The 15,153-nt window shown below is 37.3% G+C and overlaps 1 protein-coding gene and 1 long non-coding RNA gene across 2 annotated transcripts; one reads left to right on the forward strand and one right to left on the reverse strand.

The window, feature by feature from the left end:
• The first annotated feature begins 1,684 nt into the window (after positions 1–1,684).
• LOC136238479 (uncharacterized) lies at positions 1,685–2,644 on the forward strand. The gene is made up of 2 exons (XR_010693002.1): positions 1,685–1,953; positions 2,020–2,644. It is a non-coding gene; the product is annotated as an uncharacterized lncRNA (long non-coding RNA).
• A 4,506-nt stretch (positions 2,645–7,150) lies between these two features.
• On the reverse strand, positions 7,151–14,486 carry LOC136239441 (TNF receptor-associated factor 5-like). The gene is made up of 2 exons (XM_066030182.1): positions 14,180–14,486; positions 7,151–8,105 (listed from the first exon to the last, which is right to left on the reverse strand). The coding sequence occupies exon 2, from the start codon at positions 8,020–8,022 to the stop codon at positions 7,312–7,314; it is 711 nt and encodes a 236-aa protein (XP_065886254.1). The 5' UTR covers positions 8,023–8,105; positions 14,180–14,486; the 3' UTR covers positions 7,151–7,311.
• Between the last annotated feature and the right edge of the window lie 667 nt (positions 14,487–15,153).

Genomic DNA, 15,153 nt, shown 5'->3' on the forward strand with positions numbered 1-15,153 from the left:
GTAGTGCCCCTCAGGAGACTAAACTACAGTCATTTTATTCCAAAGTAAAGATCACTTCGAGGAGGATATTACATTCAACTCATTACAAAATATGACTTGTACAAATTTTCATTTTCCCTTCTGTGATCAAATTATGGAATAGTTTACCCCCACCTGCAATAAACTCCCCCACCTTTAATTGTTTTTGTATTAACTTGATTACATTTAACACCTGCATGTGCATTATAATCTGTACTTGATTGCTGCACAGTATATTATAAGCTTCCACAAAAATCAGTGTATGGAAATGATATAGTGGGAGAATACATTGATAGGAACATAATAACTTAGTCTTTAATAAAATATCAAGACACACAGTAGTGTGTTGTGTGGCCCAAGAAGCCGGAGCGCAACACCCGTGAGTATATTGACAGGAAGAACGAAAATGCAATATTCGCACCTCTGTAGCTCTGTGCTGCCTTGATGAAACAAGATGATGTTTGCTGTGACACACCCTCCAATTTCAGTACTCCACATACCAAATTTGAGTGAAATCGCTTTAAGCATTCCCGAAATATGAGACTTTCAAAACTTGGCTTAGTTTCTTTGTTTTTCTTCTTATTTTTCTTCCTCTTTTCGCACACTTACAAAAATTGCTATAAAATATGAACTCCATATCCGATTGCCTTGAAATTTGGCACACAGAAGGGGGTATAAAGGTGCATCTCAGTACCAACTTTGGCTGGAATACGATAAACAGGCAAAGAGTTATTAGTGATTATTCATGAACAATAACACTGATATGTTGTCACGCCTACAGGGTAAGCTAGGAGAGAGAGAATAAACATCTTAATGATTAAGGCAAAATATAAAGTACAAGCAAACAGGGGCCTAGACACAGGGGTACCATGTGCTGACGGATCAGTACAGGAGCCCTGGCAAGACTTACATTAACTAAAATTAAATTACAATACACCAAAAAAAAAGAATATATATATGTAATACTTAAAGTTTACCTAAGGTGATTAAAAAGATCCCAGTCCGGGAGGCTCTAGAAGTAAAATTCTGTAAGAACAGGACACAGCAATTTGAGCTGCCTGCTCAAACAAGGATCTTACAGTTTTCTTTGGCACTTCGCAAGTAGTAGCCACTTGAGCAATTGTTTCTGACAAAAAGTGGCTTAAACGACCAATTTCAATGGGAACAAGGTTGACGGTTAACCCAGAAAGCTGGAGGTCATATTGCAAGGAGTTATATCGATCTTCCTTTCTAGCTCTAGCAGCAAGAAGATGTTGTTGGGCAGTGGCGATTCTAGACCTGACCTACAGGGGGGGCCAAGTAGGGAACAGCATAACTATTGTTGTTTGGCTATAGTATAAAGTAGAATTTTCAGGGGGGTCTGGGGGTGCAACCCCCAGAAGCTGCTGGATTTTTGCAATTTAAAGGCTTGAAAACAGCCTAAAATTTGTTCTAAAAACATGAAAAATGCTAAAAATAACAATGCCAATCTATACAGCAACTTTTCCCCAAGATTTTTTAAAAGTTATTTTTTAACAGGGGGGCCATGGCCCCCCCTGGCCCCCCTTAGAATCGCCTATGTTGTTGGGTATTAGCGCTTATGGGAAGAAGCTGAAACTCGTTGGATGAATAGGTTAACTATTAAACCTCAAACTTTTTGTGGTTTGAAAGAAATCGAGCTAAAAACGGTGGGGACTATTCTACGGAACGGAACGGAACGGAACGGAACGGAATGATGGACTAAACTGCGGAACGGAATGCTTTCTCAGATTGAAGCTTGCAGCTTACCATTGCTGTACAAGTTATCAGTGGCACTTCCAGCAGGTAATCAAACGTACCCCAAGAAAGATAAAACGAATTTAAGGATCGATTGTGGGTTCTTGTTGGTTGTCATTAGTAACGAAGTACTAATTGTGGGAATAGCTGACTCAGTGATTTCATCTTCGGATATATCAAGTAGGGAACTTAATGCATGACTTTTTTTTACTAGTATGTGAGTTATTTTTACTTACTTGACTTTAGAATGTACAGTCTGAGGCCCAGCCTTTCTAATCGGCATAAATCAGTATGTGTATAGCTACACTACAAAGGAAACAAGTATGGTGACAAGCTGAATCAACTCAGTCTAAGTAGAATCTAAAGGAATTTTGTGCAGTGTGTGAGGAGCAAACATTCAGATACCTCAAGGAGGCTATATTGTGTGAACATCAATGATTCATTAACAGAGTAGTGGACTATTGTCAGATATCTCAGCCTGAGTACTGAGTTGAATTCTGGATGGGGTTTATTTTACAGAATGGAGTGCTTTCTGAATCAACTTGCAGCTTGGCTAGCTGCTATCATTGCTGAAATTGCATTTTATCAGTGGAACCTCCAGGAAAATGGAATAGGATAATTATAAAACATTAATTAAGTGATTGTTTAGGTAATCATGACTTTATTCAGTCTAATAAACAGAATATATGGTTGATTGAGTGAGGTATCACTTTCAGAATGTTCAGACGACCAGTGATGAGATGCATGGATTCATCGAATTTTTGTTGTGGTTGGAGACATTAAATATCCAAAAGCAAACTGACTGTATAATATTAATTCACTTTCTTTATATTTTCTCAATTTTGAACCTGTATACAAATAATTGAATTTTCCTTGTCAATAGAAATCCTAGAATAAGATGGGAGAGAAACTTATTTTTGTTTACCTATACTGTACAACCAAGAGTTCGTAATACTGATTTGTATGGGGGAGAGTGTCTAACTCTCAGTATGGCCTGTACAAACACCCTGTGTAAAGTTCACCTTTCATCAAATCAACACCTTTACTGGGGGATAGAAAACTGTTGATTAGAGTTGCTGAAGAAGGTAAAGCCTTTGTTCTGAAATAAGGCCGAGGTGTTACTTTAAGCAGGGTGTTTGGTGAATGCATTCAAGTTAGACACTCCCCACCTTATTATGAACTCTTGGTACAACTTCAAAGGAAATGAAGAAAGCATACACTACAGTAAGGTGAATTACAGACTAGTGAGATCTTGGTTAATTAATGACAGTGGTTGGAGATTAAGTGTGGTAGCTTCTTGCTCTTGAATATGTTGCAAAGTGGAAGTACAAATCAAAATCGGATATCAATTTCATTATGAAACATTTGTATGCATAAATAATCTAGCATTACTATTTCATTTGTCCTCCACTTAAACATGCTACAACAGTACTAGTGTCAGTAAATTGGCAGTGAGTCTACCTTGAAATCTCAACTCTAGAGTAGATCCAACACAGGACAGCCCGCACTGTAACAAATACATGTGATCCCATTGTAATTTCATGGACCAGCTGGACTGGGAATCACTTGAAAATAGACGAACAAATTTAACCTGTTTTGTTTGAAGTGAAGCATGTGAAATGTTACACTTAAGAAATCCTAGGATTCTTAGGTGGTATGTAATTAATGTAAGTGTTCCATTTCAGGTCTGACTAGATACATTCAAATTACACACACATCCTGGTCCAAATCACGTTTGCCTGGTGGCTATGGGCATGGTTTCACATGCGGCTTATAATAGAGATTTGGCTGATTTTGGAGTTTTGACATTTAGCCTGATTCAAGGCTAGCAGTCAGACACATCCTTGAATTGTGCAACAGATAAAATCAGCTCACTATTGAATACGGCATTAGTCCACTGCACCAGCTGTTAATATATAAATAACTCCATGCATACACTTCAGTGATGTTTGCAGAATATACCCTCCTTGCGGTCTGCCAAAATATTTGCTCCTCACACACTACACAAAATTCTTCAAGTTTTAATTCAGCTGGCTCTTTCCTGTTACCAGTATCTTCCTGCTTGCTTTATTTATACACTGACTTATGACTTGAAAGACCGGCCCAGACTGTTTTGTAAAGTATAAATAAGAAAAACAGCTCACATAAAGTTCCCTTCCGTATGGATGAACATCACTGATACAGCTCATCCCACAATAATACTTCGTTACTAATGACAACCAACAAAAACCCACAATCGATCCGTTAATTCTTTTTATCTTATGTTTAACCACCCACTGGAGATGCCACTGCTAACTTATAAGGGAAGTTTCAGCAATGGTAAGTTGCAAGCTTCAGTTTGAGAAAGCGTTCCGTTCCGTGGTTTAGTCCATCATTCCGTTCCGTTCCGTTCCGTTCCGTTCCGTAGAATAGTCCCCACCGCTAAAAACCAGGAAGATACAACGAAAAAACTAACAGTGTGTAACAATTATGCAATCGAGATTAGCTAATAAAAAATGACTACTTGCCACGCCTACCAGAAAAACCGCTTGGGGGTAATGCTTTGAAAATCGCTCTACAGATGGAGTGATCATCTTAGAAAGGCTCTTCAATGGTGTAGAAGAATCAGACTTAAAGCCACGGAGTTATAACAACTTGGTGTAGCAAGTGCGAGATCGAGATACTCTAATAGAGCAGTCATCCTAATAGAGCTAGCAGTCACCCTGAAAAGAATTCAAGAGATCAGCTAGAAACAAGTAACCTGTATAAAGATCAGCTACAAACAAATCACCCTGTAGAGAGATCAGTTAGAAGTTACCTTGTAGGGAATTAAACTACGGAAAGAGATAGTTCAGCTAGAAGAAGTCACTTGCAGAAAGTTCAGCTACAAAGAAACCACCATGTAGAGAGTTCAGCTACAAACAAATTTCCCTGTAGAGAGATCAGCTAGAAGTTAAGAAATTACCTTGTAGAGAGTTCAGTTACAAAGAAACCACCATGTAGAAAGTTCAGCTACAAACTAGTGACCCTGTAGGGACATCAGCTAGAAAAAGTTACCTTGTAGAGAGTTCAGCTACAAAGAAACCATCATGCAGAGTTCAACTACAAACAAGTGACCCTGTAGAGACATCAGCTAGAAGAAGTTACCTTGTAGAGAGTTCAGCTACAAAGAAACCATCTCGGAGAGTTCAGCTGCAAACAAATCACCTGTAGAGAGTTCAGCTACAAATATAGAGAGATCAGCCTTTACCTTGTACAGTGGCGTAGCCAGGAAAAAATTTTTACCGAGGCAAAGTTTATACATTGACCAAATTAAGAGGGTCTACTTCTGACTCAACTGTTTCACAAACACTGGTGCAGGTTGACTCTCTGGTTGGATAGAAGAAACTATTTCAGAAGACTCTGAGCATGTCATGATCATAAGTAATGCTATAGCTTAGTTAATACCATATAGCGTAGTTAATGCTACAGTGTACCATGCTTCAATTATTAGACTAGTTTAATTGCATTCAACTAGTACAAAAAAACTGACTTACTCCAGAGATATTTTGAGTGATCAGGCCATTCATAGACTGCAACAGAGGTCATAGTCATGCACTCTACACCTTCATTGATCTGATGTGATGTTAAAGTCAGAGATTATCTCTTTCATGTGATGCTCAACTGCATGTGCTAAACATGTTAAGCTAGGGAGTCTGGGTGGCATGCTCCCTCAAGGAAATTTTGAGCTATTTTTCTTTTGATTGTAACTGATATACATGATCAATTAGCTCAATGCAATTCCATGCAGTTGACACATTGGAAGTTTTGAAAAGTATTAAAGACAATTAACATAAAATAAATGTAAATGATTTAGACCAAGCAGTGTAATGAGAACAGTGGCTATAATCTGTACTGAATGCTCTATTTTAGAGTATATAAATGCATGGCTAGAGCAGACTAAAATGTAGCATTACAAATCATTTGGGGTATAAATTCAGCCAACTAGTTTGTAAAGAATAACTGGCTATAAGCTTGCACAATATTTTGAGTATTGATGGATGAGAAACTGATGATTGAGTTTATGTGACCTAATTTATTTAAGCATGTGGTCATGCACATGTATGATTTGTTTACTGTAAACTACACAGCATGTAATGTAATAGACTAATCACACAATTTGTTCTTGAAGTGACCTATAGAATGTGAGTAGGCTAATATACAAGTATATATGGTACACCTCACTATATAGCTTAATAGGATGATTGTGGGAAATGTATGCAGGAGCTGGAATAAGAAATGAAAGACCTGGCAGTTTGTCTACTTATTGAGCACAATGTAACTAGTGAATATAGATAATTATTATAGAGTTAATTATGAAGGAGTCATTGCAGTGATAAACATGCTTACTTATGCTCATAATTATAAATTTAGCATGTGCTTATAGTGCTACACTTGAAAGTTGTTAACACAACTTTATGGTAAAACGGTCTATTCCTCAGGGGCAGCAGAGAAAGGGAGCTGCAACCCCTGTGAAAAAATTATGGGGGCTTAGCCCCCCTAAAATTATCTATAGCTGTGATGGAGAGCCTAGCTCAATAGCATCAATAATTTAGATACTATAATAGAGCAATCAAGATTGAAGTATATACTCTAATAGAGCAGTCACAGTATTCTTAGAGGAGCAGTGTAGCAAGCTACATATGTAGCTATAAATAAGGAGATATAGTATAGTTGGTGGAGGGCAACTATTTCTAGCAGGTAGTGACCTTTTTGGTCTTCAACTTACAGCTAGACCATGGCATCATCAATCAACTTGACCCTCCACCCAGACCGCCCCCTAAAATAATGTCCGCCCTTGCTATTCCTGCATTAAAATCATACTGCCAATCATTCCATGAACTATCATTAGATTGACAACTATCATGGATGATTCAGCTTTGGTGACTGCTTTCCAAAGTAATGTGAGTTAGATGATGAGTGTGCAACATAGAACACAGGGAAATGCAACCCTTAGTGTGCTGGTCCTAGCATGAGATCAACTACATGGCAGGAGTCTGGGATTCCATCCTAGAACACTTTTGTGCTTTAACACCTTGATTGAGAGTGCTAATGACAAATGGAAATTGTAATGCTATAATTAACATTGTGCAACTTTTTAAAGTATATACCACATTGTTTCAAATGAAACTATAGCTAGATGCACTCCTACAATTATAACTAAGTGCATTTGGATAAAAATGTAACTACACATGTCAACACAGAGACTGCCCAGTGCAATAAAGAGGGATTAAAGCAAGGAATAATATTGATTAGTGGGTATAATTAGTACAAATAATTTAATGCTGGAATTTTCAGTGTCATTACTTTGTTAGACACATGCAGTATCAGTTTACCTATGGCTATCCCCAAATGTAAATATAGATGTAAAGTATTAAACCTAGCACATTAGGTAAACACAACTACAAACCTGCAAAAAATGAAAACTACTGTCAAAATCTTAAACCTACTGTGAAATTAAAGCACAAAAAAACTAGATCAAACACTACCAGTAATATATGCTGTCAGTAGCTAGCAGTCTTATATAATACGTTTATTCTTAAGTTTTGTCTCTAAAGTGATCACCTTGTTCTCAAGTTGATTGATTTTCTCATCTTTGATGGCAATTGCACGTGCTAGCAAAACCACATGATCACCCATATTGGAGGTATTGTGATTGCTAAGCTCTTGACGTTTTGGCTTGACATTGCATCCAAACTTGGCAAACTCACAGCTGACTATTTCCAGTGGACACTTCTCGATGTGTTTCTTCATGTCTTGACGCAGGATTTTTGATTGAGAGCAACCATTTGGGCAATCAAGTGGAAATATAGGACATTCTGCAACATGGCCACTCATTTCTTTATGCACTACTTCTTTACTGCAGTACTGGCAATATTGAGAGCGCAGATCACACTCGGTCTTAAGATGTCGATCAATATTTTTCCTCTCGCGACTCACACCACATTTCTTGGCACATGTAACTGGTTTGAACTGGCAAGTGGTCAAATGGCTCTTGAGATCTGATGTGTTTCCATTCCATTTACACTTGTTGAAAAGATGATATGGACATTTAATTTTTGTATTGCTCAATATCCTGCTACTTTTTTTATCCTCAATGGTGTTGAGAGGATCACGGCAATGGGGGCAGGTGTTTTGGCGCAGCTGGTTTACACACTCCCGGCAATAGCTTTGACCACAGCAGGTAGTGAGTAATGGCTCGTTCAATACATCCATGCAGATTTCACACATCAAAAAGTCTGGCACATCATCAATGAAGAGTGAACTTGTAATCTTTTCAGATATTGGAAGTAGGGCCTTTTTGGTAATGTCATCTGAAATAATTGCATTTTACACCAACTTCTACTTTGTTAACATCAAACAAAACCATATGCAGTGATATAACTGTAATGTCAGGGTTAATTTCTATAAATGTACTCAAATTAATTTTAGGTATACTATAACATTATTTTTATAAATTTAAATGGCTGTAGATAACCATCCCAAAGCAGTACTTTATTATGAAGCTAAACAGATATTATTTGCTACATTATATATCAGGAGATCTTATGGCTATTATTGTGACAAATATGGGAGGGATGAATAGCCAAACCATGAACACACTTTAGATTGAATTACTGATATTTCAAGACACATATTAGTGTATGAATGCTGGCATGCCACATGCACAGTGCCTATATTGACAAGACGAAAACACAATTTTCACACATGGATAGCTCCATGTTTCCTTCTTCACACAACACACTATTTTTGTACTATAGCTGTGTTAGGTCACACAGAATATTTGATTGAATTTACTCCAGCTGTTCACAAGGTATAGACAGCTAAAATTTCAACCTTTCTTCTAAAGGGGTCATCTATGTGGGCCAAAATTATTCCTTTTACACTTCGCTATAAAATGCACACATGTACCTTGAAAGCTGGAGCAGATAAAGAGCATATGTGACTGGATTTTGGAAAAACGATCCAAATTGCACATTAGAAGTTTTGAGATAAACGATTTTAAAGAATTCAAGCTAGCATAACTCCCCAAGGATAACAAGCACACATATGAAACTTGCCAAAGATGCATCAATCTGTTACCTTTCAGGCCACTTCCAGTACATGTAGCTGCTTGTAGAGTTTCCCGCCAAAAATCTGAGCTGTTGGACGAACAAAGTAGCATCACGAGTGCTCACAAAGGGGTGGGGGGTGGCAGGATGGGCAAGGGTTAGACCTCAAAATGGAGGCAGACCACAAATGGAGTCCAGAGACGAGATTACAGGGCTGTGCTGGCTCCTTAGTGGCTGATATGTAGCAAAGTCCAAAGAAAAACGTCTTGCCAACATTATCAGGCTGTCCACCAGTAAACCACTGGTTCTTGCCAAGCCAGGTCCTTCACAAGGCCTAAAACCACCACTCAAGCTCTACACACCATCCAGAAAAGACACCTGTTGAAACCAGCCTCGAGTAGTTTGAGTGGTACTGAGTGTCAAAACTACTAGTACGATAGTGTAGCTATCCACTGGTGGTGTTAGTTTGATTTTTCTGATGTGCGATTTGGATCGGTTTTGTAAAATCTGGTTACAATAAAGGTGAATTTGCATACTAAGTTTGCTATGAATCTGACAAACATTTGTTTGCATAACTAAGTTTTAAGAGACATTGTACTAATATAATAGCTGCTGAATGCCACATGTATATGGCTGGTTTATAAAGATATCTTGAAATTCACTTGGTAAATGCATGTATGGTTGGATTTCACATTACAAATCATGTATATTTAGCAGATTTCCACCAAAGATAGTTACATTGAAACCCCTCTTATCTGGGCAGTCTGGTACATATTATTGTCTGTATCACAGAAATGTCCGTAACTAAGAAATGAAGCTGAAGTAACTGTTTTAAATGCTATTATTGCTATCAATTTGTACTATACAGTTTAGTAGGAAGTTACTACAGAACATTCATGGTCACTCCCCTGGGATATAAAAATGTTTTATCACCTAGCAACCAAGTGGTAGTTATTTTAGTAGAACAAGTACACAGAAAAATTTGGAATTTTCAACTAGAGTAGGGACCATAGCACATCAAATGCACAGTAGGGATATAACACTTCTTATTGTTTTACTGTAATTTAATATCGTGCCTACTCCAACTTGTTTCAGTACTTTTTATTGATATGCTATGGTCCTTACTCTAGTTGAAAATTCCAAATTTTTCTGTGTACTTATTTTGTACATAATTATTATGACTGGTGAACCCACGCATACCACATCTGAAATGGCACCGCGTGCCCCAGCTATATCAATTATCGTCTAAAAAGTGAAGTATCCATTATGCTTCGTTGTCAGCTATGTTCAACCGGTTACACAGCATTTCGGATCAAGAACTGCTCGAAAAGCACCTCTGCAATCCACGCATATACTAAAAGAAAGAAATGGTGCCGCACGCCCCAGTTATAGTAATTATCGTCTGAAAGTGAAGTATCCATTATGCTTCATTGTCTACTATGCTCAACCCATTACACAGCAGTAGAAATCAAGAACTGTTCGAAAAGCACCTCTGCAATAAAAATAGCCACTACGAAAAATACGGACGATTTCCATTACGAAGGGAAGCCATCACGTGCTACCACCAAATCAACACTTTTCACTGTCAGCAAAGATGAATGGGACACAAAGGAGGACACTGGTAAGTCCATTGTACGTACTGTGGTATGCCAAAAGGAACCAGTCGGGCTGAAGCGACGTCAAACAGTGAAAAAATCAAGCTCGTAGCCTTAGCCATTATCGAGGTACGCTCGTCTGAAAGCATCAGGCAGTCAGTCAGTCAATCAGTCAGTAGAAAGTTCCATTAAATAAATTATTTTTAAATTCTGTAGCAACTTGTTGAAAGCGTTTCGGGTCAATCTGAAAGTTTGTTTGGGCTTAGTTTTACCTAACTAATACTGCCTCATCGTTGTCAGGGAAAATTGATTTGGGTGATATTATTCCGTGGGCCACGCCTACTCCTTTGTGGTCCCTACTATACAGTAACTATTGTATTGTATGTTATAGAACTTTGTATGGGCGAGATCAAAGGAAAAAGTGTACTTTAAATTTCATAAAGTACACTCTCAGCCAGCCAACAGCTTCATCGACCATGAAGAGTACTTTATTGCACGGCAAAGGGTGCTTTATTCATTCAATAAAGCACTCTTTGTGGTGCAATAAAGCACTCTTTGTGGGCAATAAAGCACAGTTTCCCACGTGCTTTAGTGCAGGCTAATAGCCTACGGGGCTAACGCCAGTATGACTAATCACCCAAGTCGGTGAAGGCTGATAGCCTCGCCGCGCTGAGTGATCAATCACCCCAGCCAACACGAGTTATACCAGTGGATTGCTTTTATAGACATACCTCAATGCTTCGATGATGGGTGGGAGAAGGTAACATTGCTGTTATGATTTTTAATGTAAACGGACAAGTCCTGGAGATATCACAGAAATATTTCACCCCATGACTCACAATAAAATCGATTGTGGGTTGCGAGCAAAACTGGCCAAAATATGGGATGAATGTCTACCATGCCAAACTATGGTGAAATACGCGTGAGTTTTACTTTGTTAAACTAGTTTGTGTGCATTCAGGCTGCTAATAATTCGTGCAACGCATGCTAATTGCGAGTCCTAGTGTATGGTGAAGCTACACGACTAGAAAGTTCCATAAATCATTTAAAGCATAGCCTTGCTCGTGCTATATGAAAAATAAAGTACTCGGCACTTGGCCTCGATGCTAATAAAGCACTCGGCTTCACCTTGTGCTTTATTAGCATTTCGGCCGCGCACCTCATACTTTATTTTTCATATAGCACTCGCGGCTATGCTTTAACATATACATAAACAAGCCTCCAAACAAGTAAGCAGCAACTTTTAGGCTCCCTCCTTGTGCTAACTCAATTTCAATAGACTACAAATCACATGACCAATTTGGGCTGTCTGAACAATGGATGTGCCTGGATAATATAGGTCCAGATAAGGGAGGTTCCACTCTACCTTGATAGTTACCGGACATGTGCAAGATAATTTAACTAGTTTACATAATTGGTTTAGCCAGCAAAGACATGACAACAAATCGCAGTGAGGCCAACTGCTATATTAAAGTATCTCAGTCATGTTACTCCTGTATGTTTTCTTTTTGTTTTGTTTGGTTTGTTTGCTACTCTTGTATTTCTGTTCTAATTATTAATTTTTTGTAGTACACTAATACAGTGTAGTTTTTTCTCAGCACTTCTAGTGCAATGCACATAGAATGTTCTAGAACATTCTGTTTCCATGGATAGGTCTATGACATTATATTATTCTTGTGTAATAACTACACTAGAAGTTAAGGTTACGATATACAGGAAACTCAACTAATGAAAGCCTTCAGAAAAAAGAAGCCATAATGTTACCATAAGAATTCTTTTATTGCATCATGCAATTAAATTTATGAAATACAATAATTATAGCCACTATGTGCATTACAACATGCATGTGGTTTTGAAGAAAGAAGAAATTCATTATTGTTCAGAGAGGAAGACATTCACATAAGTAAGTAGAGCGGAAAAGAATGTTTTAAAAAGGATTCATATTGTTTGCATGAAATTTTTCTGGCAAGACTAATTAGTGGCTATAGTATAGTATCCTAAATGGTGAGTAGAGCACTTCTTTGTCAGTATTCTCTTGCATACTAAGTGAGTAAGACCTCCGTTATTTGCACTACATTGTGTAATATACATAAGCATAGTAACCAATCATGTAAAGAAATGGCTTTTGTTGCTGTAACGAATACTACAGGAGGTGTTTCACAACTTCATAGATGAAAAGAAAATTGTTATTGTTAATAGCTCCACTATGTTAAAGCTGTATAGTTTTCTGTGTTACTAGTAGTCTGTACTAATATCCAATGTTGCAATAGTGGCTTAATCCATGTTCTGTTTATTGCAAGTTAAGCCTGAATACTTACTTCAAAGGTGTTGGTAACTGGTGATGTAACTTGGGGCAAATAAAGAGCTTGTATGTTTGAATTATAGCTGAGAGTAGAGGATAGTTTGCTGCAATCAAACATCAGTGTGTAATATGCAGGGTCTGTGTGCTAGAACCGTAGTTAGTGCAGGATACATTTAATTGGATTTTAAATGACTTCCAGTATACTGTAGCTTTATGAGAGATGAGCAACTGACAGCAGTAGCAGAATGGTAAAGGGTTTAAGCATTTAGGTGCGAAGGTCTCTGAACAATTTTTTTCTGATGTTTTTCACACACATCTTTTACTTTTCTATTAGAGTATCTCAATCATGCTTGTTTCACATGTTTGGTTTTTTGCTTTATATCCCTTAGCTAATACTATCAGTTCTTTCATCAGCCTATATGTATGCCAAGTTTTAACTTGCTTCTTTAAGTAGTTTACCCTGCAGGTGTGACAAAAAAAATTATGCTTGTAATTTTTGAAAATTGCTTGTAACTTTTCAACACTTTTACTATACATAAATTGGAAGGTAAATGCACTATATTATGCTTTTTAAATTTATTCTCCAAATTTGAAATGAATCCAAAAGGCTTTATGGAAATTTTTGTAAGTGATGCTATAAGAAAAATAATTGATGTGTAAAATGAAGAGAAAATAAGATGAAGTTTGAAACATATGGCCGGACCAATTTAACTCAAATTTGGTATGGAAGATGTCCCACCTGGAGGGATGTTACACAGAAATAAGGGTTACTTCTGTTCAGCCAACACTGAGGTAAAAATGCGTGAAAATTGCTATTTCTTGGTTCCTGTAAAATATACTCTTGACTGTTACATGCCTGAATGCATGGCTTTCCTTGGCTGCATGACACACTATCATAATTGTATCCTCATTTTTATCAATCAAAAGGTTTGAAATGCAATGGCTAATCTACTGATGTACTAATTTAGAGCTTCTTCCCATAAGCCATGTACCCTGTAGGCATGACAAAATATTGGTCATACTTATGTGAATACTCCGTGACTATTTATTGCATTGAAATCAAACTTGATACCAAATTTCAAGGTATCAGATAATGTGTTTCCATTTACGGCAGCTTTTTTAAGTGTGCAAACAGATGAAGAAAAAACAAGGTACGTAATTATGTAGATTTTTGAAGGTTTATATGTATATTGGGAATTCCTGTAGCAAATTTGGTATGTGGACTGCTAAAGGTGAGGGTATTTTCATAGCAAAACTATCCTATTTGGTGTAAATGCAGTACAGAGCTATGCATGCATGAAAATTGTGTTATCCTGTTGATAACGTATGTTTTAAACTGTAATATTTAATGTCAGTGGATACATGTTCACAGAATCAGTAGACATTACCACTTCTTGACATAAAACAAACAATTTAGTGTATGTATTAATGAAACTTACCATCTAGAATCAAGTAGCATCATGAATCATTTACATTTAACATAGAAAAATAAAAAAATGTATGTATACACTTTTAGTAACCTAACACACATAATATCTTCTGTTACCATGAAATCAACTATGCATCTAGTCTGATATAAAAAAGTGGTGCAATTACCCTATAAGCAGAAACTTTGGACAGCAGAATATTTGGTGCTTGATTAATAATAACTTGCATTTGGTAAGAGCTTAATTTGCATTTGGGTGAGAACTTGATTTGACAAAAGGAATGTCTCATACAGTCAAGTCTCATAAATTGTGTACCTGGCTATGTGGCTTTTTGTTTAAAGATGTATAGATGTATTGGCCTGCATACTGTAGAGACTCTTTCATGTGAAATGGAGGATGGAGATTTATTCAATTCATAGCCAGTGCAGCAAAAGGAAATAATTTGATTGGGGAACATTAATTCTCCATGCAAGCCGTTAACATCTTTGCTTCCTTCCGGCAAAAGAGTAGGTATGACCTTATTCCTTATCATTAGGGCTGAGCGATACTACCGTTTTAGCGATATATCGTGATATTTTGAAAGTATCGATATCGCGATATTTTGTTATTAACTATCGTGATACCATGCCTGTACATTACTGTCATTAAAAATCCATTTGTTATGCAGTACTAGGCTAAGAATCCTTGGAAATGATAAAGTCCACCCATCTGGTTTCCCCTGCAGAGAGGTGTGAACACCATAACAACCTCAAAGCATGTGTAACAATAACTGTTACTGTAAACAAGGATGATAGTGGCTAGTTTGCTATCACCTATAAGGACTTCCTGCAGGAATGCTGAGCAATATGCTATGTAGCACCAGCTATGATTGACTTATTTGTAAGTATCGTGAACTATTCAGTATCGTGAATAGTGGCTTTAGTATCGATCGTGATACTAAAATGGCAGTATTGCTCAGCCCTAGATATCATAGAATTGTTTGATTA

Source organism: Dysidea avara, chromosome 11 (genome assembly GCF_963678975.1).
Source record: "Dysidea avara chromosome 11, odDysAvar1.4, whole genome shotgun sequence".
NCBI classification, from domain to species: domain Eukaryota; kingdom Metazoa; phylum Porifera; class Demospongiae; order Dictyoceratida; family Dysideidae; genus Dysidea; species Dysidea avara.

Excerpts from the sequence above, each read along its gene's own strand:
- LOC136239441 (XM_066030182.1), bottom strand. The coding sequence starts at position 8,022 with ATGTGTGAAATCTGCATGGATGTATTGAACGAGCCATTACTCACTACC.